This window comes from Tupaia chinensis, unplaced genomic scaffold, assembly GCF_000334495.1.
Source record: "Tupaia chinensis unplaced genomic scaffold, TupChi_1.0 Scaffold000258_1, whole genome shotgun sequence".
NCBI classification, from domain to species: Eukaryota; Metazoa; Chordata; class Mammalia; order Scandentia; family Tupaiidae; genus Tupaia; species Tupaia belangeri.
Window position 1 is genome coordinate 806,704 of NW_006159738.1, and position 25,348 is coordinate 832,051.

At 46.4% G+C, this 25,348-nt stretch overlaps 2 protein-coding genes across 7 annotated transcripts in view; both read left to right on the top strand.

Moving 5' to 3' along the window:
• SBNO1 (strawberry notch homolog 1) overlaps positions 1 to 11,633 on the top strand; it is an 84,511-nt gene extending 72,878 nt beyond the window's left edge. For all 6 annotated transcript variants that reach the window (XM_027772175.1, XM_014588076.2, XM_027772172.1 and 3 more), the window contains 4 exons: positions 2,571 to 2,708; positions 3,393 to 3,469; positions 7,833 to 8,026; positions 9,385 to 11,633. In XM_027772175.1, coding sequence (XP_027627976.1) covers positions 2,571 to 2,708; positions 3,393 to 3,469; positions 7,833 to 8,026; positions 9,385 to 9,527 — 552 coding nt within the window. In that variant the 3' untranslated portion in view covers positions 9,528 to 11,633. The remainder of the gene's footprint in view (positions 1 to 2,570; positions 2,709 to 3,392; positions 3,470 to 7,832; positions 8,027 to 9,384) is intronic.
• Positions 11,634 to 24,975: 13,342 nt separating this feature from the next.
• Positions 24,976 to 25,348, top strand: part of CDK2AP1 (cyclin dependent kinase 2 associated protein 1) — a 9,547-nt gene continuing 9,174 nt past the window's right edge. Inside the window, exon 1 of the mRNA XM_006149242.3 lies at positions 24,976 to 25,232. The gene's annotated coding sequence lies outside the window, so the exon portion shown is untranslated. The remainder of the gene's footprint in view (positions 25,233 to 25,348) is intronic.

Here is a 25,348-nt window from a genome sequence, read left to right on the forward strand (position 1 = left end):
TTCTCCTCTCGGGATCTTGGGCACGCACGCACACGCGCCCGGCGTGAGTTTTAAGCCACCGGGTCCGGGACGCGAACCGCAGTCGACTACGTGGGAGTCCAGCGACATAGCCATTACGCTAACTGCCGGTTCCCAACAATTTTTTTCTTAAACTATCCATTTATTTATTTTGACCAGAGAGGGAGAGAGAGGACAAGCTCCCAGGTCTGGGACTCAAACTGTGGTTGGCCACATGGTGCCCTTAAGCACCACACCACTGCAGGCCCCGAGAATCACTTGTTTCCACTGTACTGTGCTGATTTATTTTATCGTGAAGTCACAAGACCCTGTCAAGAGGGATCTTGTTGTTATATGCCTTAAATACTGTTCTCTTAACTTTGAGTATTTTACATCAACTTATACAAAAAGTAAAATAAAACTTTTATCTCAAAATATTTCACCACGTAATGACAAACGATTGTTAATATCCATGAAAACTAAAATACTAAGTCTTTTATTATTGTAGAATTAATACCAAATTGGGAACCAGCAGTTAGTGGAATGGCTATGTCGCTGGACTCCCACGTAGTCGACCGCGATTCGCGTCCCGGACCCGGTGGCTTAAAAACTCACGCCGGGTGCGTGTGCGTGCGTGCCCAAGATCCCGAGAGGGGAATGGAGGAGAAGGGATTGCGGCGTGACCATCCCCCCTGGGGGGTGATTTCTTGCTTTCTGTCTCTATGTCTCTCTGGCGAGCGCATGTGCCCTATAGCAAAAAAAAGCTCTCCCAAAAAAAAGAAAAAAAAATTAATACCAAATTTATAGTTCAGCAAACTGATTTTTTTTTTTTTTTTTTCTGTAGACAAGCTGAGGAAATTCTTTCATTTCGATACTTTACTTTTTTACTCACTGTCGCTGTGGAGATGGTTACTGAGAAGCTGTTCACCCCTCATTTAAGAAGAACTTAACTTTTCGATCTTGTTTTTTCCTTTGCTTTAATTCAGTTTTGTTTTTTGTCATAGGGTGCTTGCTGGAGAGAGGCAGAGGAAAAATGAGAGGGAAAGTGAAAAAATCATCCCCACACGGGTGGCTCTCTTGTAGTCCCTTCTCCTCCTGTGAGTTTGTGCATGCCTGCACACACACCCTACCATTGGGTCTGGCCACATGGGAGTCTCACACCTTAAGCACTACTCCAGCTGTTGGCCCCTAAGTAGAATTTTTTTTAGAAACTCCTTTTCTCTTAGAATTCCGGGACCAGCAGTTAGTGTAATGGCTATGTCACTGGACTCCCATGTAGTCAACCATGCTTCAAGTCTCGGACCCGGTGGCGTAAACTCATGCCGGTGCATTTGCGTGCATGCCCAAGATCCCAAGAGGAGAATGGAAGAGAAGAGATTGTGGTGTGGCCTTCCCCCCGGGGGATGATTTCTTCTTTTCTGTCTCTCTGTCTTTCTGGTGAGCGCACATGCCCTATAGCAAAAAATCTCTCCCAAGAAATTGTTTCATATATTCAACTGTAAAAGGATAAAATTACCTGAGTTCTAGCAACTCCCTAATACTTCCCTTCCTTTTCTTCCACATACATGTTTTTACCTCGTCTGTTTCACGTTTTGGCTTCGGCTGGCGTAGCTTTGTTGCTCACAGGACGAGTGCTCGTGTGGTGGTCTCCCCTTCTCCCCACAGCACTCCACTGACAAGTGCGCGGGGATGCTCATGGCTGAGGGGTCGCGTAGCACTGGAAATTAAGGGAGAGTGATGTTTTCCCCAAAAATCTCACCACGAAAAGTTTAAAATACACAGAATAGAGGAAAACATTTTCGTGTGAAGAGCCTAATGCCCATTGAATATTTTGCACTGAATGTTTTATTATAAACTTCCTTGTTCTTGTTTCTCTGAGGCTGCTCAACTGCGATTTTTGGTACAAAGAACAGAAAAGGCAAAATTGCCTATCTCGGACAATTGTCTTAAGGCTTATTCCAAAAGGTCCCTCCCCTTTTTCTTTTTAAGAATTATTTCATCGGGGACTGGCAGGTGACGTGGTGGTTTAGGGCGCTGGACTCCCACGTGGCCGACAGTGACTCAAGCCCCAGAGCTGGCTGCTTGCTTTCTTACCTTTTCCCCCTCATTTCCTCACTCTGTCCCTCTCTGGTCAAGTTAACACAAATAAATAGTTAAATAAGATTTGAAAAAGAAGAACTATTTCATTTAACTTTATTTATTTATGTTAATTTGACCAGAGAGAAACAGAGTGAGGGGGGGGAGAGAGAGAGAGAGATGGAGAGTGAGAAAGCAAACCACCAGGTCCAGGACTTAAACCACGGTCAGCCACATGAGAGTCCAGCGGCCTTAATCACCACACCACTTGCTGGCCCCCAAACTGTTTTCTAAAAAAGGCGTTGTTCCTCAGTCTGTCTTTGACTGTAATCAAGGTTCAGTGGCTATCTTTGCAGTGCAGCTAGAGTTACATGTCCATTCAGTTGTTTTTGTGTTGCAGTCTCTCCGATTATTCCATTTACTGATTTGATGATAAAGAAATGTCTCAAAATGTACAATTTCAAACCTCTTTTTTTCTCACTTTATTTTTTGAACAGATAAGGAACAACAAGAAAACTGCCATCTTAGTTAAAGAAGTAAACCCTAAAAAGAAACTTTTCCTAGTTTATCGACCAAATACTGGGAAACAGCTCAAACTAGAAATTTATGCTGACTTAAAAAAGAAATATAAAAAGGTATTTTCTCATTTATACATTAATTATGCTATTATATATTTAAATACTTGTTTTTTCATAATATTATTGAAATTATGTGTAGGATAGCTATTCTGTATAGGACTTTATTTTGTCCTGTTTTCTCATTTGATTACTGTTTTAAATGATTAAGTTTTGTTTCGTTGCTATCCCAGTTAATGTTATCAACCAGTAGGGAACTTGTAACGTGATTATTGAAACGGGTTATGTTGTCAGTAAAGGAGGCTAGGAGGCTTCCAGTGCCAGCCATAAAAATTAAAATGTTTCGATAAAGGAAAAATGCGCGAGGCTGAAATTCCTTCCTGCTGGCTCTTGGTTTAATTCCAAATATACTAGCATGTTTGCACTTTATAGTAATGTCTAATAGACATAAACTACTGGTTTTTGCAACATTGTTGTTATTACTTTATTGGTAGTATTACCTTGTGTTATTGTTCTTAACTATTCTCACTTGAAAACAGTTACTGCTACTTGAAAAAGTCATTACATGGGAAGAACCGTCATGACGGAGATTTCCAAATGGCATTCACGTTTAGCTAGGTGCAAAGGCTAGGTTTTCTGTGTAGAGATGATGTTCGTTGGCAGCCTTTAGAGGTAAGAGACTAGGCCGGGCAACCAGATGACTTAGAGCAAAACAGTTTTAATGGAGTTTCTGTCTTTTTGCAGGTAGTTTCAGACGATGCACTGGTGCACTGGTTAGAGCAGTACAACTCATCTGCAGATACTTGTACTCATGCTTATTGGTTAGTATTTTCATGTTTCTCACCGTGTTTCCCCAGGTGCAATGACAATGTCAGCGTGTTGTCATTCTTGACGAAGTATGTTCTTATAAGTATGTTCTTAATGGGACCAGCAGTTAGTGTAATGGCTATGTCGCTGGACTCCCACATAGTCGACCGCGGTTCGTTTCCCGGACCCGGTGGCTTAAAACTCACGCCGGGCGCGTGTGCGTGCATGCCCAAGATCCCGAGAGGAGAATGGAGGAGAAGGGATTGTGGCATGACCTTCCCCCCAGGGGGTGATTTCTTGCTTTCTGTCTGTCTGTCTCTCTCTCTCTCTGGTGAGCGCATGCGCTCTATAGCAAAAACCTCTCAAAAAAAAAAAAAAGTATGTTCTTAACAGTAAATTTTACTGTTGGTCATGGCTCGTTTCATCAGTGATGATAAAGAAATGTCTCAAAATGTACAATTTCAAACCTCTTTTTTTCTCACTTTATTTTTTGAACAGATAAGGAACAACAAGAAAACTGCCATCTTAGTTAAAGAAGTAAACCCTAAAAAGAAACTTTTCCTAGTTTATCGACCAAATACTGGGAAACAGCTCAAACTAGAAATTTATGCTGACTTAAAAAAGAAATATAAAAAGGTATTTTCTCATTTATACATTAATTATGCTATTATATATTTAAATACTTGTTTTTTCATAATATTATTGAAATTATGTGTAGGATAGCTATTCTGTATAGGACTTTATTTTGTCCTGTTTTCTCATTTGATTACTGTTTTAAATGATTAAGTTTTGTTTCGTTGCTATCCCAGTTAATGTTATCAACCAGTAGGGAACTTGTAACGTGATTATTGAAACGGGTTATGTTGTCAGTAAAGGAGGCTAGGAGGCTTCCAGTGCCAGCCATAAAAATTAAAATGTTTCGATAAAGGAAAAATGCGCGAGGCTGAAATTCCTTCCTGCTGGCTCTTGGTTTAATTCCAAATATACTAGCATGTTTGCACTTTATAGTAATGTCTAATAGACATAAACTACTGGTTTTTGCAACATTGTTGTTATTACTTTATTGGTAGTATTACCTTGTGTTATTGTTCTTAACTATTCTCACTTGAAAACAGTTACTGCTACTTGAAAAAGTCATTACATGGGAAGAACCGTCATGACGGAGATTTCCAAATGGCATTCACGTTTAGCTAGGTGCAAAGGCTAGGTTTTCTGTGTAGAGATGATGTTCGTTGGCAGCCTTTAGAGGTAAGAGACTAGGCCGGGCAACCAGATGACTTAGAGCAAAACAGTTTTAATGGAGTTTCTGTCTTTTTGCAGGTAGTTTCAGACGATGCACTGGTGCACTGGTTAGAGCAGTACAACTCATCTGCAGATACTTGTACTCATGCTTATTGGTTAGTATTTTCATGTTTCTCACCGTGTTTCCCCAGGTGCAATGACAATGTCAGCGTGTTGTCATTCTTGACGAAGTATGTTCTTATAAGTATGTTCTTAATGGGACCAGCAGTTAGTGTAATGGCTATGTCGCTGGACTCCCACATAGTCGACCGCGGTTCGTTTCCCGGACCCGGTGGCTTAAAACTCACGCCGGGCGCGTGTGCGTGCATGCCCAAGATCCCGAGAGGAGAATGGAGGAGAAGGGATTGTGGCATGACCTTCCCCCCAGGGGGTGATTTCTTGCTTTCTGTCTGTCTGTCTCTCTCTCTCTCTGGTGAGCGCATGCGCTCTATAGCAAAAACCTCTCAAAAAAAAAAAAAAGTATGTTCTTAACAGTAAATTTTACTGTTGGTCATGGCTCGTTTCATCAGGATTTATTTAAAGCCCATTCCCGGTGGTATTCCCAGGGTGGTGCTGGAGCCGTATTCCCACAAGGTTGGGATCTTGCGTAGACCTGGACGTGCCAGGGACAGGACTGAGGCACCATAGGGTCTCCGTGGCAGTGTCTGTGCCTCTTTCTCTGCTCCTTTGCTCTGCTCTGATGAAATAAATAAATGATACTTTAAAAAAGGGGGAAATAATTTACTGAGACTTGATTTGGCGGGTCAGGCACCGCTTAGGTATTCTACCCTTCTGTGATGTTTGGTGATTTTCAGCCAGCTGCTGTCTGTCTCCCTTGGTGTTATAACTTGCTCTTTCTCTTTCTTTGCTCCCCCTTTAAATATTTATTTTAATTTTATTTATTCATTTATTTTTTAATTTGACCATAGAGAGACAGGCGGGGGAGTGAGAAACCACACCACAAGGCCCCGGGCTCGAAGTGTGGTCAGCCATGTGGGAGTGTCCACTGCCTTAGCCACCACGCCACCTGCTGGTTCCCCTCCTTTCTTTTAAAACGCTTTGCCTCATATTCCAAATCCAGGGAGCTTCCAGAAAACCAAGGAGGTGCCTAAAGTAGCTGCATGCCCTGAGCAAGCTCTGTGATGAGCCTGGGACTGGCCCTGTGTGTTCTCTGGCTGCCCCACCGCACGTTTGTGCGAGGACCTTGTGCAGAGCCTGGAAGCCCTGTGTGGCTGTGACCTTCCTCGTCAGTGTGCTCTCACCCATTGTAGTTCGTTTCCGTACTGTCAGTCCACTGTGTGAGAGCGAGTAGGATGTGAGTGAATTCTAGCCTACACTCTTTTTTATTTCTTTTTTTTTTTTAACTAAAACTCATGCAGGTAGATAAATTTGCTTTAATCTGAACAGTTCTTTTTATTTTAGAGAACAAATTAGTACTATTAGAAGTTAATTTAAGAAAAACTTTAAGGTAACTTTTTGTTTTAAAGAATTATTTAACTCTATTCATGTATTTATTTATTTTCTTAATTTGACTAGAGAGTGACAGAGTGAGGGAGAGAGAGGTGGGGAAAGTGAGAAAGCAAGCCACCAAGTCCAGGACTTGACCTGTAGTCGGCCATCTGGGAGTCCAGCATCCTTAACTACCACGCCACCTGCTGGCCCCTAAGGTAACATTTTTAAGACTGATCTACAAAATCTAAAATACTTGCTTTTGAGTTACAGCAAGAGAAATGCCCTAAATGTGTACATTTAACACTGCGTACTAAGTTCATCTTGAATTAATACTGAACGAAAGATGCTTTTTATTAATGAATTATGGAAAAAAAACTAAATATTGATAATGCCTCCCTCTCTCTGAGTTCATCTTAAATTTACATGTAGTTTGTGCATGTGTCTGTCCCTTTTTTCCCATCTCTCATTCTTCTCACACACACACACACACACACACCCACACCCACCCATTGCTCAGGCCTTTCCTTCTAGTCTGATTTAGAATGAAGCATCTATAGTTTTGTTTTGTTTTGTTAAAGATTTCTGTCTTAGGGTGCATGTGTTTATTGGAGAGAGATAAGAAAAGGAAAGTGAGAAACCACCCCTGGGGGCATGACCATGCTGTAATTCCTTCTTTTCCATTCTCCTCTTTGGATTTTGGGCAGAAATACACCTGCGCCTGGTGTGGTTGTTAAGCCCTCGTTGGCCATGTAAGAGTCCAGCACCTTAGCCACCATACTGCTTGCTGGTCCCAATGTCTGTAGGTTTTTTTGTTTGGTTGTGTTTTTTGTTTGTTTGTTTGTTTTGAGAGAGTTTTTTTGTTATAGGGCACGTGCACTTGCCACAGAGACAGACAGATAGAAATCGAGAAATCACCCCCGAGGGGGGATGGCCACGCCGCAATCCTTTCTCCTCCAGTCTCCTCTTAGGATCTTGGGCACGCACACACACGTGCCCGGCGTGAGTTTTAAGCCACCGGGTCCAGGACACGAACCGCGGTCGACTACGTGGGAGTCCAGTGACATAGCCATTACGCTAACTGCTGGTCCCAAGATTAAATAATTCTTTAAAAAATATACTGCCATGCATATGTACTAGAAATAACTGGTAGAATCAGTATTATTACAGGAAAGTAAGTGTATATGTGGGACCAGCAGGTGGCGTGGTGGTTAAGGTGTTGGACACTTTCACGTGGCTAATCACGATTTGAGTCCCAGACCTGGTGGCTTGCTTTCTCACTTTCCTTCTCTCTTTCTCTCTCTCTCTGGGTCTCTCTCTGGTCAAATGAAAATGAATAAATGAATAAAATTAAATAAATAATTAAATAAAACTGTGTATATGAGAAAGACTGAAATGCTTTAATGGCCATCAAAAATAGTAAATCATTCCTTTTACAGTGAGACAGGGTCCTGAAACAATTGTAACTTGAAAAATCAGTAGGGATACCTTAAATTAGAAAGGGTAATCCAGGAAGTCAAAAGGATGAGAATCTAAGGCCCAGCGAAGGCAAATAATGCTAGAATGTTTTCCATCTGAAGTTTGGATAAACCATGCCAAACCTTTATGGATTCCTGTGAGTATATATTTTCTTTCTATCTTTTCCAGGCGTGGCAATTGCAAAAAAGCAAGCTTGGGATTCGTTTGTGAAATAGGTCTTCGTTGCCGCACGTATTATGTACTGTGTGGTTCAGTGCTGAGTGTGTGGACAAAAGTCGAGGGTGTTCTAGCCTCTGTCAGTGGCACAAATGTGAAAATGCAGATAGTTCGGCTGAGAACCGAAGATGGACAGCGGATTGTAGGTGAGTCTAAATTCTTTTTGGTTTGTGTTGTAGTAAAAATCAGATCCTGTTGTTAGCATTTTTGGCTTTTTTGGCTTCTGATGTCTTAGATGTCAGATACACCTGGCCTCTATTTTAGTAGTAGGTGTAGACCGAGCAAGGTTCTTAAGAGGTTGAACCAAAGTGAAGACTCAACGCTTGCGGTGGTAGCCCAGTGTTAGGCGAAGCTCTGGGGTCCCAGAGCCACGTGGGGAAGGTCCTGGGTTTGCCTCCGAGGTCTTCCCAGGCATACCCGGTGTGCATGTGCCTGCCTGTGATCTAGGCTAACTGAGGTTTGTAGCGGGTTGTGGCGTGAAGACCCTGTTGGGGGTCCTGTCTCTCTCTCTCTCGCTCTCATGGAAGAAATAAAAAAAATTTTAAATGGACTTAGAAATACAGAAGTGAAGCCTTTGAGCAGCCAGTGCTCATTCTGGCAGGAGTTAGACCGCAGTCATCTCAATGCTGCTGGCAGCCGCTGTCGCTCCCTGCCCTTCTTTCCAGTAACTCTCCAAGGGGCTCCTCGGGTGAGCACAGCCCGGCTACTTGCCCATAGTCCTCCACTGAACCAGCTTGGTGGTAGGGGACTCAAAAGCCTCTGAGTATGGTGTATGGCTCGGGGTCCTTGGGCAGCAACAGATCAGACTGGCTATGCCACCCTTGCTCGGCCCCCTGCCATTCAGGACCTAGCTCTCACTGCTCTCCACCTGCTTGCTTGTCTCTGTTCCCAGCTCAGCAGCCTTCCTCTGTGTGGCAGGCTTAGCTGGCAGCCTGTGGGCCAAAGTCAGCCTGAACTTTTTCTCTTAGACTCTCAAGTAACTTCATTGTTACAAGTTTCATTTGAAGGTTGTCAACATTCGAAAGTCTGGATTTGCAGCCTATCTGGAAAAGTCTCAGGAATCCGTTCCCTTAACCAGGGCATCTGCTTTCCAGCTTGCCAGCGTCTCTTCTGTGTCCACTGAGTGGTGACCTGCTTTGGCAAGTCTTTGCCTTCGTAGCTCCTGTTGTGTAGTCTTCTTGGTGCACCATCGCACGGCAGAGCAGATAGTGTTTGCGTTAACTTGTGAGACTGCCGAGCTGCCGGGAGAAGCCCTTATGCAGCCTCTGTCCCCCAGCAGGAAGGGCATCACCTGGACCCATGTAGATGCGTGGGTGTCTGTGGGACGTGCTGTCACGCATCAAGGTTTGTCTCAGTGGGCCCTTTCCGTTATTAGGTACTTGTTTAATTTGATGTTTGTGTTTGTACACTTCTTGTTAGGCTTCATTAGGAATCCACTGCGAAGCTGTAAAATACAGTGTGTTTTCTGGCGGGTAACTTTATATATTCTTGTCACTAATTACAGGTTTGATCATTCCAGCAAATTGTGTGTCTCCTCTTGTGAATCTCCTGTCAACCTCAGACCAGTCTCAACAGCTCGCGGTGCAGCAGAAACAGCTATGGCAGCAGCACCACCCGCAGAGCATCACCAACTTGAGCAATGCGTAAAGGACAGACAGGTCTCGGCACGGACGTGTCTGAAGTGCTGTGGAAGCATATCATTTGCATAAAAATCAGGGACAGTTTCCAAAGAATTCTATGTTTTTTTCAGTTGTGCTCTCTAGTTACTTTTTGGGGAGTGAGGACAGCCTGAAATGGCAGCAGTGCAGGTGCGCAGTGCCGACGGTGGGACGGTCTTTCCTTTTGCTTTAGCCCTGGTCCTCCTGTACGCTTCTGCTTTGGGTAGCAGAGGGCGTGTGCGCCTGTGTGTGTGTGTCTGTGAGTTTGTTAAAGGCTACGAACTGCAATTGGTCTGAAATGCTTGGAACTCCCCAAACTGGCTTTGCTTTATGTCCCCCAGTGCTCAGGGTTAACGCAGTGCACCCATGCCGTCGCTGGGGAGCTCTCCCTGGACGCATGCGTTTTGAGTCTGTAAATAGAAAATATATGTTGGTTTCTTTTTCCAACTTAAACAATAGGCTTATTAAAGCATGAAATGAAAGGTTGCATATCATGCATTCGGGTTCTTTTCCGGTTTTTGTTCCGACCGTGCATGTCTTTGAAAGCATGCGTGAACAAGAGTAACGTAGAAGTTAAGTAATGGAGAGAGTCGTTTGTAGATGTACAGCATTGGTTATTGCCTTTGTACCGTGTTTATACCTGGGTATTGCTTCTGACCCTGCGAAGCCCTGCCCCACCTGCCCCCGTCCCAGGTTTCTTGTCCAGGTAATGAGTACATTTACTTGTGAGAAAACTCTTTAATTTTAATGTATTAATAGTATTCCTAATGTGTGCTGCAGAAATGGCTATAAGCCTCCCTTTCTTAAAGTCGCGTTTTCCTTAACTTAAAGACAGGTTTAGAAAGAAGTACATATTGGCTTCCAATCTTGCAAACCATCTTTTTTTTTTACCCCCCACTTCATTATCATAGTTTAGTTTGCCTTGTTGCTTCTGGAAAGGAAACCGTCCTTGCGTTGTAACCGAGACAGCGAGGAAACCCTCGAGGCTCCTGCTGGACGTCTGTTGTGCTCTCGTTGTCGCCCAGTGACTTGAATACTGTTTAATGTGCTGTAAGAGTTATAGAGCTGATCTCCAGCTGTTAATTGCGCTCATGTACAAATGTGAATAGACGCTTATCTATAACACGGGGAAGTCTTGTTTTGCCTATAATAGATGTTTATAAAAACAAGTGAGGGGACAATTGGTCTGTTTCCTTTTTTTCTTTTCTTTTTTTTTGCTTGCACAAGTTGCACTATTGAAAAATTGAGATTGTATAAACCTGGTCAAAAGCTGCAAGATACCAAAATCTTGTAGATATCAAATAAAAAGTTACTATACTAACAAGAAGTGGACTCTTGTCTAGGCCCTCACCGGTGACTTCAGCAGTAGTCTGTGACGGGGACTGCGCAGCCTGCATGTTGCCTCAGCATTCCAGGTAGCCTTATACTTCGGCTTGAAACCTACCCCTAGAGTCTGCGATGCTGTTTCGGAAGGGGTGACATGGTAGTACTTTTGAATGTTTCTCAAGTTGAATTGCTTCCCTTGTAACTTCTTGAAAGTTTTTGAACAGAATTGGGTAAGGTGTATGTGAAGTGAGCAAAGCCTGATAGAAAGCTTGGGCTTTCATCCTCTTGTGCTTCTTTAAGTCTGACTTCGGTTATGCGGTTATGTCACGTTTGCCCTAAGCTTTCTTTGCGTTTATCTATTCTTGGTGCCCGAAAGAACGAAATTGAGAGTGATTTCTGTTCTTGGGCACTGTTCGCCCAGTGGATGCAATCTTGATCCTCAGTCCAGTCCGTGTATCTCAGGCAGTGACCCACATGAATATCAACTGGTGTCCCTCAGTAGGGTCACTAGGCCCACTTGGCAGATTGCCTCCCCACCCCTGCAGCAGTCGTCCCCACCCATTAGTGCTTCTGGCTCCAAGCCTGTGGTGCAGTCAGCTCCTACCAGCATGCTAAGGTGGAGGCCATAGCCTGAGGTGGGTGGGGGCTAGCAGACCCTCTAGTCAGACAGGTGGCGGGCTTGGGGCCGTGCTCTGTCACAGCTGCTGGCCCAGCTCTCCTTCCTGTGTGTGAGGTATCTTGAGCAGGTTTTGGCTTTATGGTGTTTTCAGAGCAGCATCGGTGTGAGGATTCTGGAGCACGCAGCGAGTTGGCAGCCTCTACCCCCTGGTCCATAGTATGATGCTTGCTCTTGGAATAGCCATCTTGACACAGGTGGCCTCCGTGAGTTCTGGTCTTTGTAGAACAGCATTTTTTTTTTTTTTTAAAATAAGATCCAGAAATAAGGCCTCTAAAAGCCCTCTCAAGACAGACCTCGTCATGGCAACCTGCGGGGGTGGGTGGGAGCTGGGGTGCTGTATGCCCGTGCCCGCTGTGGAGCGAGTTGGCACCGAGGCTGGCGCCCACCCCTCAGGAGGTGGACATCCGACCTTTGCACTGTGCCCTTCCAAAAGTCAGCAAGTTCAGGTCGGTCACCGTGGGGAGCCCAACATTCAAGGTCCTCCTCTGTCAAAAATCGAGTCTTCACAACAGCTACCTTCTGTGAAATAGGTCCTTTTTACTGCAGGAACCCCGGGGCCTTGTCTAATCCCAGGTGAGTCCATTTGGCCTCCACAATGCCTTTCTCCCTTTTTAGCAATATGGCTCTGAGCACAAAGATTTGATTGGAGATCCTGTTAGTGTTTTCAGAGTTTACAGTGCCGCTCGTACTGAAAACCACTTCCCGAGTCCAGAGCTGCTCAGATGTTACTTCTGGGGGGGGGGTTCGCGTTCCCCTAGTTTAGCAACCTCCATACCATAAGGTCTCTATCTGCAGTTTAGCAGGATTATCCAGAGATGCCGTCAATGATACGAATTCATAAAAGTATTCATCTGTTTCTTTAAACTCAACTTGATCCAAAAGTAGATATGTTAAGCAGTTTTGCTGCTAAATTGCAGATGCACTCTTCAGTATGTTCTCTTTACGTGTGTATAAATTAGCAAGAACTGCATCCAAAGCAATGTAGTAGTGTGTGTATGTGTGTATATATAAATATATATGTATATATATATTTATTCTAACTCAGTAATTAGCACTTGGGGAATCTTTCTGAGTTGCAACAATAAACCTTTCAGTTTTAGTTGACTTCATACGTAGAGGTACAAGCTCTAGATCACCAAGGTCCAGGGGAATATGATCTTTCAGAGGCACAGCTTTCTGACTTAAGTCTTCGGGGCACCCATTTTCTGGTCTTCATGTGATGCAATGAGAACGTCTAACAGGCGAGAGGAGAAAGGGTCCCAGGGCAGCATCACAGTTGTGCTGGGAGAGCCTTTTCTTCTCTCCCCTCCACTTTCTGTTAGCAGGAGGCAAAAGCTGCTAGATGAACAAGTGCTGCATCTCACTGTAGAAGGGCCCTGTCCAAGTATCTCATAAAAACGAACCTGGGTGATCGTCTGCAGTTTCTGAGAATGGTGCTACATGAGCATTGCTGTTAGGCTGGGATCCAGTTAGCACGTGCATGTCCAGGTCCAGCCTCCCAGGGCAGAGAACCACCGTGCTGATGGGCTTTTGTGAACTACCCCTCTGTGTCCGTGTCTCCCGGTAAATACACTGCACGGTGCACGTGCGCTGTTCACTGCCGAAACGCAGCAAACATTCCATGTCGTGGCCAAGCTGAGCTCAAAACTGTTTGCAAAAAAACTCATTCGATGCCAGTTGTCTAATAAAACGGCGTATTTTCTCAGTGAAAGAGACACATCTAGATACCTGCAACTCAAGCTCGCTGTTTTTTTTGTGTGTGTGTGTACTTGAGGTGAAACCCAAACCCTGTGCCCTCTGATTTTGTGCTGTACTTATATATATGTACATAGATGTGTATATATAGAAAGGCTGAGTGCTTTTGAATTCTAAATGTAAATATTTCTTGTAAATTGGGATCCCACCCACTTTTCCCTTTAGCCTTTTCCCTTCAGTTCTATTTATTCTTTTCTTGACTTCCCATATGGGGCATCTTTTTACTTTTTTTTTTTTTTTTAATTTCGCAATGTATGGAAAACTTCTTAGTTTAATTTGTTTCTATATTTGTGAATTCAATTTTGCATTTTTGCTATAGAATTTCCGTCTGTTTTCTGTTAATGTTTTTCAACATACCTGACTGTGTTTTGCATTTTAGTGACAATTCTTACTGTGTGCAATGCATTGTATGGGGGCATGCACTTGAGTGCTGTTTCTGACTCTGTCATCCTATGACTGGTTATGCTCGTTTATGTTCTTTGGAAGCTATAGTGAGCCTGATGTTTGCACATTTAAAAAAAAAAAAATTGCTCCCCCAAGCCTTCCTTTAAGCTACTCTAGCTTCTTCAGTGCACTTAGTGTCAAACTTAGCTCTTCAGTAACACCGCCTGGCTCCTGCCCTTGCAGTTTGCAGGCCTGCCCCAAGTCCCTTGTCTCTGGCTTTCCATCTGACCAGACACTTGCAGATCTGAAACTGTAGCAGATGCTGCTGCTGCCATTTCTCATGTTCATTCATGAAGTTGGGCCTGTACTTTGAATCTACAAACATTAAGCAGAAACGTACTCTGCGATGAACACTGGTAATCTGCTTCTGCTATAACTCATTAAGGGCAGTGCCAGCAGGCGAGAGATGGCCTGGCCCAGTACTGACAGGTGACCTCGGTGTGCACTAAGGATCTGTGTTCCTCCGGTAGAGCGCACTACTGCTGTGGGGCCCGCAGGTTGATTGCCCTGGGAGGTGGGACAGGCAGGTCGTAGTCAGAGGGCTGGCCGAACTGCCCTCTGCCTTCTTGTTGATGGGTTGGCCTTAGCTAGACCACCCAGAAACCCAGGCAGTGAGCTGAATGGAAGCATTTGGAATAGTTAGTGTTGGTGGTGTGAAAGGCCAGGGTAATTAGTCCACGAAAATGCTGCTGGTGATTATCACCCGGGAGGCAGACATGGCGGTCTTGTTCACAGATTTTATAATTTTAAGAAAATGTTGCTGTGTAACTTCCAGCAACAATTGCTGTGAGCAGTTCTTGGGCCTGTCATTCAGGTACAAGTTTCACTCATCACCACGTAATTTGGTAGACTGGTTGAACATGGGCAAGTTGTCTGCATTTGGATAAGTTTGGGAACCACATGTGTGGCCAGTTGGGGCTGTTACAGATGACCTTTGGAACCCCCTGTCCACGCCCTGGCCCAGTTTTCTCCTTGGTGCCTGAGGCACGCTGGAGCTGTGTGGTCACAGCAGCACTGTCGCAGCTGCAGCAACACCAGGCAGGCCGCAGCTCAGCCGAGACTGCCCTGGCGTGCAGACTTGAGCAAGGGGTGCAGCCAGGGAGAGTCAGTTTCTTTCTGACACTTGCAGTTCAGGTCTACCCTGACCAGAGGGTCAGTCCGGAGGTGAGAACTTGCCTGGCTCTCCCACAGCCAACCCCTCTGGCACAGGACCCTGCCCTGAGGCCCACTCGTGTGTGCAGACATTTCTGGCCATCAGACATGGAGGTCTTTCTTGCTATGACAGTATTTGTGGCACTGAAGAGGATAAAGAAGCTTGAGCCCTCTTTCTGACTCCCACTTTATGGGGCAGAGAGAGCTTTTTTCTACGTAGCACATTGCAGTCTCACTGCTGTCAGAGAAAAATCATCCTGTTCATGGTTTATACTGAATTTGCAAACTACTGATATTATTTTTCAATAACCACTTGTATCTGCCATCAAGCATTAGAGGTGGGAAGAGATACACTGTATCTGCAATAAACTCTGCCGGGTTCTACCTCTGAGCACAGGATACTTTTATATGTAGGCATAACTCTTCCTCCTCTACTAACCGACATGGTGCATCTTAAGACATCTGATGGATTCCAAAGACAATTTGAAACAAAGGTGGATGTAAACTCTTGGTTCCCTTTAATTTCGTTCTCTTTTTTTAAAATCTCCCTTTTTATATCGCTGCTCTCTTTGGAGCGTCGGTCAGTGTAGAAGGTGCCCACTGTGCTGACGATTCTGCACTGCTTCATGTCCTTGGTGGGACACGTCCCCGTGTCCAGAGCTGATTGTCACAGCCATTCTGATCTGTGACCGGAAAGCTGGTTATGCAGTAGGACGCGTTGGCTGCATGGAGCAAGGTTTACTCTTGCAAGTGAAAATGATCAACCATGATGCGTAACAAATTCTGTATTTACTTTTCTGTTGTGTTTGTTTTTTTGTTTTTGTTTTTGTAAGATTCTTAAATAAATTAAACAAAATAAATATGCCTTCGTCTCTGTGATTCCTTTGTGCAAGCTCCAGGCACCCATTGGTGTTGAACTGCCACCGTGCTGACCTGTGGGGCTGCTTCCCACATGAGCTGCTGGATGTTAATTTCAAACAGATCTTCTCTGAGTCTTACCCTGTGCACAAGGTGGAGCCCAGCACTCTGGAGCAGAACTGGATTCAACAGCCACACAGCTCTTAGCCAGCTCAGTTAGCACTGCCGACCAGGCAGGGGCCTGTCACTTAATGTACACTGGGCCCAAGACCCCAGTCAGAGTGTCTTTCCTGAAAGAGGACACCAGACGGGCAGCCATGAATGCTGGGTGACTTGAGGTTGCTGGGCTCCCTGGTTAAGATTTGTTCTTGGCACCGAGAGTGGTTTGTTGCACCTGTACCATCCACCGGTTCAGAGCTCGAGTTCTGCTTATGAGAAGGGGAACAGACGACCAACTGTGATCACAGTGCAGAGAGCTCCCTGGGACTGGGCCCATTCCACGCTCACTTCTCAAGGCTTCATCCTTCCCTTCACACGTAAACTTCAGAAGTCTTGAGCTTCTAGTTCTTGTGGCATTGGCTCCTTGATTTAAGACTGACTTGCGGAGTAAATGTTTAATAAGTAAGAAGTCTAAACTACAGTGTGTCTAGCCTTGGGCCACATGCTGTCTGCAGTAGCGCTTCCTCCTGGGTGATCCCTACCAGTGGTGTAGAAAGTAAGCACGAGCGAGCGGATCAGCTCCCTGGAGGTCATGGGCAGGAAGAGAGCAAGCCTCAGGAAAGGCATGAGTGCGGTAGTGTGCACCTCTGCCCAAGCGTCTCCCAGACAGGCCAGGTGTCCGCCGGCGAGCAGAATCCTCCTGCTGGAGAATGCCTGTCCTGGACACACTGGTCCCAGAGGGCAACGGCTGGCGTGCGGCTGGTGTGCGCACATTGGGCACACATGCACACACTCGTGCGTGCTTTACGGAGGACAAGGCCTAGGAACAAAGGGCACCACGCCTGAGAGAAAAGACGTGCCAACTGCTGGGGCTTCGCAGAGCGCACAGTACAATTTCCATACGTATGAATATGTATCAGCTAGTCATTTGAGAGCGTGATATAAAGGAGCCATCTGCGGAGGCCTTGGTGGAGAACAAGAAGGGGCTAAAAGGGATGTGCGGAATGCTTATTTTTAGTCCAGTTCTCGGCGAGTTGGCTTCGTCCTGAACACTGCCCACTCCGAGTACCAAGTGCCTTTCTGGGTTAGGGGAGGCGAGTGCCACGCTGCTGCTTCCAAGTCCGTTTCATTCCGACTTTCCACAGTGTCCAGCCAAGGTGTGGAAGCCAGGTGGGTGCTAAACGAGTCTGCAGCTCTGTGGGTGTTTGGAGGGGTTGCTTGCTCCTTTGAATGGGCGTAAGGACATCATCGGGCAGGTGAGGACAGACGCCTGCCTCCTACCGCCCTGCCCTGGGCCAGGTCCGGGCCATCAGTCACTTACTGCGGGTTCCTCGGTATCCTTAGAGAACTTGAGAGGGCACAGCTTGGGGTGTCACGAAAAACGCTTTGATTCTGTTGTCTGCCCGCCCTCTGGTTCCAGGTAAGACTGGTTTCCCCAAAGATTGCTGTATGAATCCTTAATCGCTGCAGACATCCAAGCGAGGGGAACGGGTCGTCAGGAAATTCACGATGCATTTTCCTTTTTTTTTTTTTTTTTTTGGAGATGTTTTTCTCGCTATAGGGCGCGCTCGCTCACCAGACAGACAGAGACATAGAGACAGAAAGTGAGAAATCACCCCCCAGGGGGGATGGCCAGCCGCAATCCCTTCTCCATTCTCCTCTTGGAATCTTGTGTGCGCACGCACATGCACCCGGCGTGAGTTTTAAGCCACTGGGTCCGGGACGCGAACCACGGTCGACTACGTGGGAGTCCAGCAACATAGCCATTATGCTAACTGCTGGTTCCCAATTTTCCTATGTTTTTTAATGCAAGAATGCATCTGATTTTTCCGACAACCCAATATTAACTGCAGAAAATGCAACAGCACAGACCTGTTGTCATAGTTAGGGATTTGCCTCGATGCCAGCTGGCTGGAACTAGAAGAAGCCCCTCCCATCATGAGTCCTGGATGGGAAATGAGCTGAGTCCTCAATTCCCGTGTTAATACTGGGAGTTCTGGGAGACAGGACGGTGGCACAGTAGCAAAACACGGAGGCTGACCCATGGGGGAAGATTCCTGGTTCGTATCCAGAGACTTCCCTGAGAATGCTTATGAGCCCCTGCTGAAGGTGAGGCCAGCAGGGGCTACAGTGGTTAAGGCTCTGAACTGGCACATGGTGGGCCACGGTTCAAGTTCTGGACCAGATGGCTTCTCTCTCTGGTCAAGTTGAATAAGAATGAATATATATATACGTACATATGTGTGTGTGTGTGTGTGTGTATTTTTTAAAAGATGAGGTGGATCATGGCAACAAGACCCTGTCAGGGGTGCTGCCTCTGTCCCTAGGCCCGGGACTTAAACTGCGGTCAGCCATATGGGAGTCCAGCGACATAACCATTACACCATTGCTGGTCCTGGTCAAATTTAAATAAATAAATAAAGTTAAATAAAATAATTATTAAAAAAATTAAAATAAACAAGAAATGGAAGAAATAGTAGTTAACATCCCAGACATACCAATTGGTTCAGCTTGCACAATTCTTTTTTTGTTGTTGTTTGTTTTTGTTTTGTTTTGTTTTGTTTTGGAGAGGTTTTTGCTATAGGGCGCGCTCGCTCACCAGACAGACAGAGACATAGAGACAGAAAGTGAGAAATCACCCCCCAGGGGGGATGGCCAGCCGCAATCCCTTCTCCATTCTCCTCTTGGAATCTTGTGTGCGCACGCACATGCACCCGGCGTGAGTTTTAAGCCACTGGGTCCGGGACGCGAACCACGGTCGACTACGTGGGAGTCCAGCAACATAGCCATTATGCTAACTGCTGGTTCCCAATTTTCCTATGTTTTTTAATGCAAGAATGCATCTGATTTTTCCGACAACCCAATATTAACTGCAGAAAATGCAACAGCACAGACCTGTTGTCATAGTTAGGGATTTGCCTCGATGCCAGCTGGCTGGAACTAGAAGAAGCCCCTCCCATCATGAGTCCTGGATGGGAAATGAGCTGAGTCCTCAATTCCCGTGTTAATACTGGGAGTTCTGGGAGACAGGACGGTGGCACAGTAGCAAAACACGGAGGCTGACCCATGGGGGAAGATTCCTGGTTCGTATCCAGAGACTTCCCTGAGAATGCTTATGAGCCCCTGCTGAAGGTGAGGCCAGCAGGGGCTACAGTGGTTAAGGCTCTGAACTGGCACATGGTGGGCCACGGTTCAAGTTCTGGACCAGATGGCTTCTCTCTCTGGTCAAGTTGAATAAGAATGAATATATATATACGTACATATGTGTGTGTGTGTGTGTGTGTATTTTTTAAAAGATGAGGTGGATCATGGCAACAAGACCCTGTCAGGGGTGCTGCCTCTGTCACGGGCGAAAAAAATGATTGCGATCTGTTCAGCTCTCCGTCCCAGTTTCTATTTTGGGTGTGTATCATTCAGAGGCATTGATAAGACAGCACCTGCTCGATGTTTGCATGGCCACCTTGTCTTCCCGCCGCAGGGAACAGGTCGTGAAACAAACTAGCCCGGTGGGTAGCGGTAACGCGGGAATCTGACCCACACGGAGGGCTCTGGGCTTGTGTCTGGGACCCCCTTGAGTGTGGTGAGCACTGCTGTGCCCACGATCCAGGCTGGCCACGGCTGCAGGTGAGCACAGCGTCGGGACCTTGCCATCCCTCTGTCATTCTCACTCTTAGAAGAAATAGACTTAAGAATGAAGCATAAATCTTACGGTATAAAGTATGCATGGGGAAACTGCTACAGAAGTCAAATCCAGTCCACCACCAGTTGGCTGGTTGGTTTTTGCCATAGGATGTGTGTGCTCTCCGGGGAGACAGAGTGGAAGTGAGAAATCCCCTCCTGGGGGGGTGGCCAATGCTGCACTCCCTTCATTGTCCTCTGATTCAGGGCAGTTTTCAAGCCATTGTGCACAGGATGGTCACAGTCGGCCACATGGAAGTCCAGTGCCTTAGACCACTACCCATTGCCGTCAGTTTCTGAAAGGCCTTGCAAAGTCGAGAACGATTCCCACAAGGCACGTGTGCTCACGGGTGACAGACAGAAATGGAAAAAGGCCCCCCAGCAGGGACGGCCACGCCACAATCCCTTCTCCATTCTCCTCTCGGGATCTTGGGCACGCACGCACATTCGCCTTGCATTAGGTTTAAGCCACCAGTTCTGGGACTCGAACTGCAGTTAACTGCGTGTGAGTCCAGCAACATAACCATTACGCCATCTGCTGGTCTTGGTTTTAACATTTTTAAATGGTTGGGGGAAAAATTATCTTGCAATGTGAAAATTACATGAAATTGAATTTTTAGTGCCCATAAAGTTTTATTGGAACACAATCATGCTTGTTCTTTTATAAAGAAATTTACCAGAGGCTGTGTACACTCTCACTTGACAGAGGGAGAGAGAGAGAGAGAGAGCACTCCCATGAGATTTGGTCATGCCAAATCCTTTCCACGTATCTCCCTGTTTTCTGGATTTTGGATATGCCCACACACGCACCTGGCATGTTTGTCAAGCTGCTGGGTCTCGGACTTAAACTGCGCAGTCGGCCATGTGGGATCCAGCCCCCTTCACACCACCACTGGCTGGCCCTCTTGTGCTTCTTCATGAACAAGAGAGAGCATCTCCAGCAGAGTGTTCTGCTCCACCCCCAGCCTCAGCCAGGCCAGGATCGCCCGCGCGTGCTCAGCATCCTCAGGACATGAACCCAGAGCTGCTGCCTCGGTCGGGGCCAGCCTTGCAGGCGCTTGCACTACTGCAGAGCCGCTAGGCCTGACCCTTTCAACAGTTGTCTCTGGCGGCTTCAAGCTATGCTGGCGGAGCTGTGGCTTGTGGGCTGTGGCCTACTGCCTGTGATAGTTGCCACCTGATCTTTTACATACAAAGTTCGCCAGTTCCTGGTCTGAAAACGGGAGCAACTTCACAGCAAAAGTGGAAAATCAATTGGAGACGAGATGCCACCCATTATAATGTCTGGCCTTAGGGCTCAAGGATGTTAACTCATTGGAGTTGGCAACTTTGCTTCCCTGGCAGCTTATCAGGCTGTCAAACATGGGTCGTCTGGTATGCTTCCCTAGTTTCTTAGGTGTCCAGACTTTAAACATTGTTATTTTAGGGACCAGCAGGTGGCATGGTGGTTAAGGCGCTGGGTGCTCCCACATGGCTGACCACTGTTCGAGTCCTGGACCTGGTTGGTGGCTTGCTCTCTCACCTTCTGTCTCTCTCTGTCTCTATCTCTTTAGTCAAATTAAAAATGAATGAATAAGTAAAATTAAATAAATAAATTTAAAAAATTGTTTCAGTTTGGGGAACCAGCAGTTAGCGTAATGGCTATGTTGCTGGATTCCCACAGTCGACCGTGGTTCGCATCCCGGATCCGGTGGCTTAGAACTCACGCCAGGTGCGTGTGCGTGCGTGCCCAAGATCCTGAGAGGAGAATTGCGGCATGACCATCCCCCCTGGGGGGGTGATTTCTCGCTTTCTGTCTCTATGTCTCTGTCTGTCTGGCGAGTGCACGCGCCCTATAGCGAAAACCTCTCCAAAATAAAATTGTTTTAGTTTGCTCTAGGGCATGTACACTTGGCTTGCTGAAGCGAGAACGAAGAGAGAGAGAAAGTACCCCAAGGCAGGAGGGCCACGCCACAGTCCTCCGTTCTCCTGGGATTTGGGGCATGCATGCAGACACACCTGATACGATTCTTTTTCTTTTTAAGATTTTTTTGCTATGGGATGCACGCAGCACTCACCAGAGAAACAGAGATGGCAAGAAATCATTCCCTGGAGGTATGACCTCACTGCAGTCCCTTCTCCATTCTCCTCTCAGGATTTTGGGCATGCATGCACACATGCTCAGTGTGAGTTTCAAACTGCCAAGTCCGGAACTCAAACCACGGTCAGCCATGTGGAAGTCCAGTACCTTAACCGCCATGTTACCTGCTGCCCGCTTCCTTTGCCCCACCTTAACCACCCCAGCATGACTTTCAAATGGCCAGGTCCAGGGCTCAAACCACAGAGTTGGCCGTGTGGGGTCCAGTGACAACCACCATGCCACCTGTTGGCCCTCATGTCTATTTAGCATTTACTGGAAGTTCTAGTCAGGGCAAATAGGCAAGAAAGAAAAGATGCCCTGTTTGGAAAGGAAAAAAGTAAACTATCTCTGTTTGCAGGTGACATGATTTGTGTATGGAAATCCTACAGGGTGTACACATACACACAAGATAATCAGCACTGGTTCAGGAAAGTTGCAGGTACAAAACAAGCCCCAAATTAATTGATCTTGGGCTGGTCCTGTGGCCTCGTGGTTAAGGCAGCTGGATCCTACATGAACGACTAGGTTATGAAAACCAGCTCCGGTGAGCAGAAACGCCAGCAGGTGTACCCAGAGTTCCTGCAGGGCAGAGAAATGGAGAGCAGGGTTTGCAGCATCACCGTGTCCCCACTGGGGGCTGCTTTTTCCTCACTGTCTCTGGAAAGCAAACAAGCCTGGCAATTAAAAAAAAAAATCCATTTATTATAACATTAAAGAAAAATAGGGACCAGCAGGTGGCGTGTTTAAGTGCTAGACTCCCACACGGCCAACTCCAGTTCAAGTCCCAGACCTGACAACTTGCTTTCTCACTTTCCCTCTCCCTTTGTCTCTAATGAGCATGCATGCCTTAAAGCAAATTAAAATAATATTAACAATAATTTTTTTTTGAAAAGAAATATTTAGGAGTATGTCTAACCGAAGAAGTATAGGACTTGTACACTGAAAACTGCTACACTGTTAAAGAAATAAGACCTAAAAACTGTGAGTAGAAAGACATCCTGTGTTCCTGGATTGGAAGACTTAACGTTGCAATTAAGTGGAACTGACAGGTGGTGTGGTGGTTAGGGGCGCTGGACTCCCATGTGGGTGACTGCAATTCAAGTCCTGGACCTGGTGGCTTGCTTTCTCACTCTCTCTCTGGTCAAATAAAGTTAAAAAAAAATTCTTAAAAAAATTGTGATTAAGGGGGCTAGCAAATGGCATGGTGGTTAAGTGTGCTGGACTCCCCCTTGGCCAACTGAGGTTCGAGTCCCAGACCTGTCAGCTTGCTTTCTCACTTTCTCTCACTTACTCTGTTCCTCTCTAGTCAAACTAAAATGAATGAATAAAGTTCAACTAATAAAAACAATTCTTTAAAAAAATTGCAATTAAGATAGCAACATTCTCTAATAACATATTTAATCAAACCCTATCAAAATTCTGTGAGATTGAGGTGTTGGACTTATACATGGCTGACCATGGTTTGCGTTCCAGACCTGGCTGTTTGAAACTCACACCTCTTTATTTTTTCCCCCCAAATGGACAAGCTAGTGCTAAAAGTCATATGGAAATAAACACAGGGAACACAGAATAGCCAAACGATTTTGCAAAAGGAGGTTGGGAGAGTCACACTTTGATTTCAAAACTTACTACGAAACTGCAGAATCCAAAGCAGTCTGGTACCGGCGTAGGGATGAGCGCATGGGCCCACCGAGCAGGATAAGAGCCCTAACCCTCCCATTCGTCATCAGCCGGTACTAGACGAGGGTGTAAATGCAGTGGGGGAAGCAACAGCCTTTTCGACAAGTGGGGCAGCTGATGCGGCAGAGGATGAGCTTGGACCCACGCACACCATACAAACCACGCACCGACATGGACACACACCGTCAAACTTGAAGGTAAACCTAGCCGAGTGGCTTCCTGGCCTCGGACTAGACGTGATAACAAAAGAACCAAAAGTAACTTCTTTGCTTCAAAGGACACTGTCAAAAAATCCAGTGTTTGTACAGTACAGTAATTACTGGCTCTTAAGGCTGAGCGCTCGAAATGTGGCTGGTCCAAATCTAAATGTGCTGGGCTTCCTGGTGGTTAAGGGAATAGATCCCACATGGCCAGCCACATAGTTTGAATCCTGGTCCCGGTGGCTTGAAAAACATGCCCACCGTGAGCACGCTTGCCCCACATCCTGACAGGGTGCAGAAGTGAAGGGATTGGGGCATGACCACGCCCCATTACGGGGTACGTTTTCCCTGCCTGGTGTGTGCACGCACCCTCTGGCAAGTTACAAAAAAAAATTACGCTGCAAGTATAAAATACATGCTGCATTTTGAAGACTTGGTAGGTAAAAAGAATATAAAGTATTTTATTAGTTTTATTCACTGGGGGCAGGCAGGTGGCATGGTGGTTAAGGGCGCTGGACTCCCACATGGCCGACCACGGTTGGAGTCCCGGACCTGGCGGCTTCTTTCTCACTCTCCCCCCACTCTTCTCTCTCTGTCCCTCTCTGGTCAAATTAAAATAAGTAAAATGGATAAAGTTAAAATAATTAAAAAATAATTTTATTCACGCCATACTGTCCTAGATCTATTGTGTTAAATAAAATAAAATTAAAACGATTTCACCAGTTTCTTTTTCCTTTCTAAAATGTGGCTACTACAGAATTTTTAATTACCGGGCCGGCAGGTGGCATGGTGGTCAAGGGCGTTGGACTCCCACATGGCCTATAGTGGTTAGAGTCCTGGACGTGGTGGCTTGCTCTCTTTTTTTTTCTCTCTTTCTGGTCAAAATTGAGAAATAATGGTAATAAATAATTCTTAATTTTTTAACGACCTCTGTGGCTCGCGTGGTATTTCTGTTGGACAACCACTGGGCACGGTGCAGTGGGGTTACATTAGTCTGTTCCTGAAATAGAATTTCCCCACGCGTGCTCTCCCAGAGCGGGCCTAACCCGAGCACAGGGGTGCAGACCGACCTGGGGCGCGGGGGTGTGGCGGCCTTCACCTCCGTCTTGAAGAGGGAAGGCCGGTGGGTTCCTTCCTGGGCACAGAGGTCGATGCCTTTGTCACCGCATCAGAGCCGAAGCCTGGAAGTCTGGCTGATTCGGAAAATGTGCAAAGCAGGCAATTAAAGCCCACAGAGGAGGGGGTGGGCCTGTGTGTTCGGCAGGACCCCGCGCACGTGGGAGGGCCCCGTCTCCGCAGGTTCCAGGTGGGCTGGGGTGAGGTCGGAGGCCGGCCGACACCGCCAGGTAAACTCCAGGGCGGCGCAAACTTCGCCAAGTTCCTTCTCGCGCCCCGGGCGCTCCCCTTGCTCGGCGGCGAGCTCACGTGCGAGACTGCACGGAGGCGAGGGTGGGCTTCCGGGGCAGGCCTGCAGCTTTTGTCCACCTCGAGGGAGTCAGGCCCCGAACACTCCAGACAGAGATGAGATGGATTTGAAATCAATGTCAGGAATTGGTTGCTCTCGCTCTGGAGCGTGGCCAGACCCGAGCATCTGGAATGATCTACGCGCTTAAAAAAAACAACGGTCGCCACCATTTTCTCCAGGTAATTTTCCATCCCTGCCCCCACAGCCTCGGGATTAAGCAAAGTACTTCAAGGCCACCGCGCCCGTCGGCGAGGACCCCGAGGGCGGGCCCAGGAAGCCCCGAGCGGCGACGGAC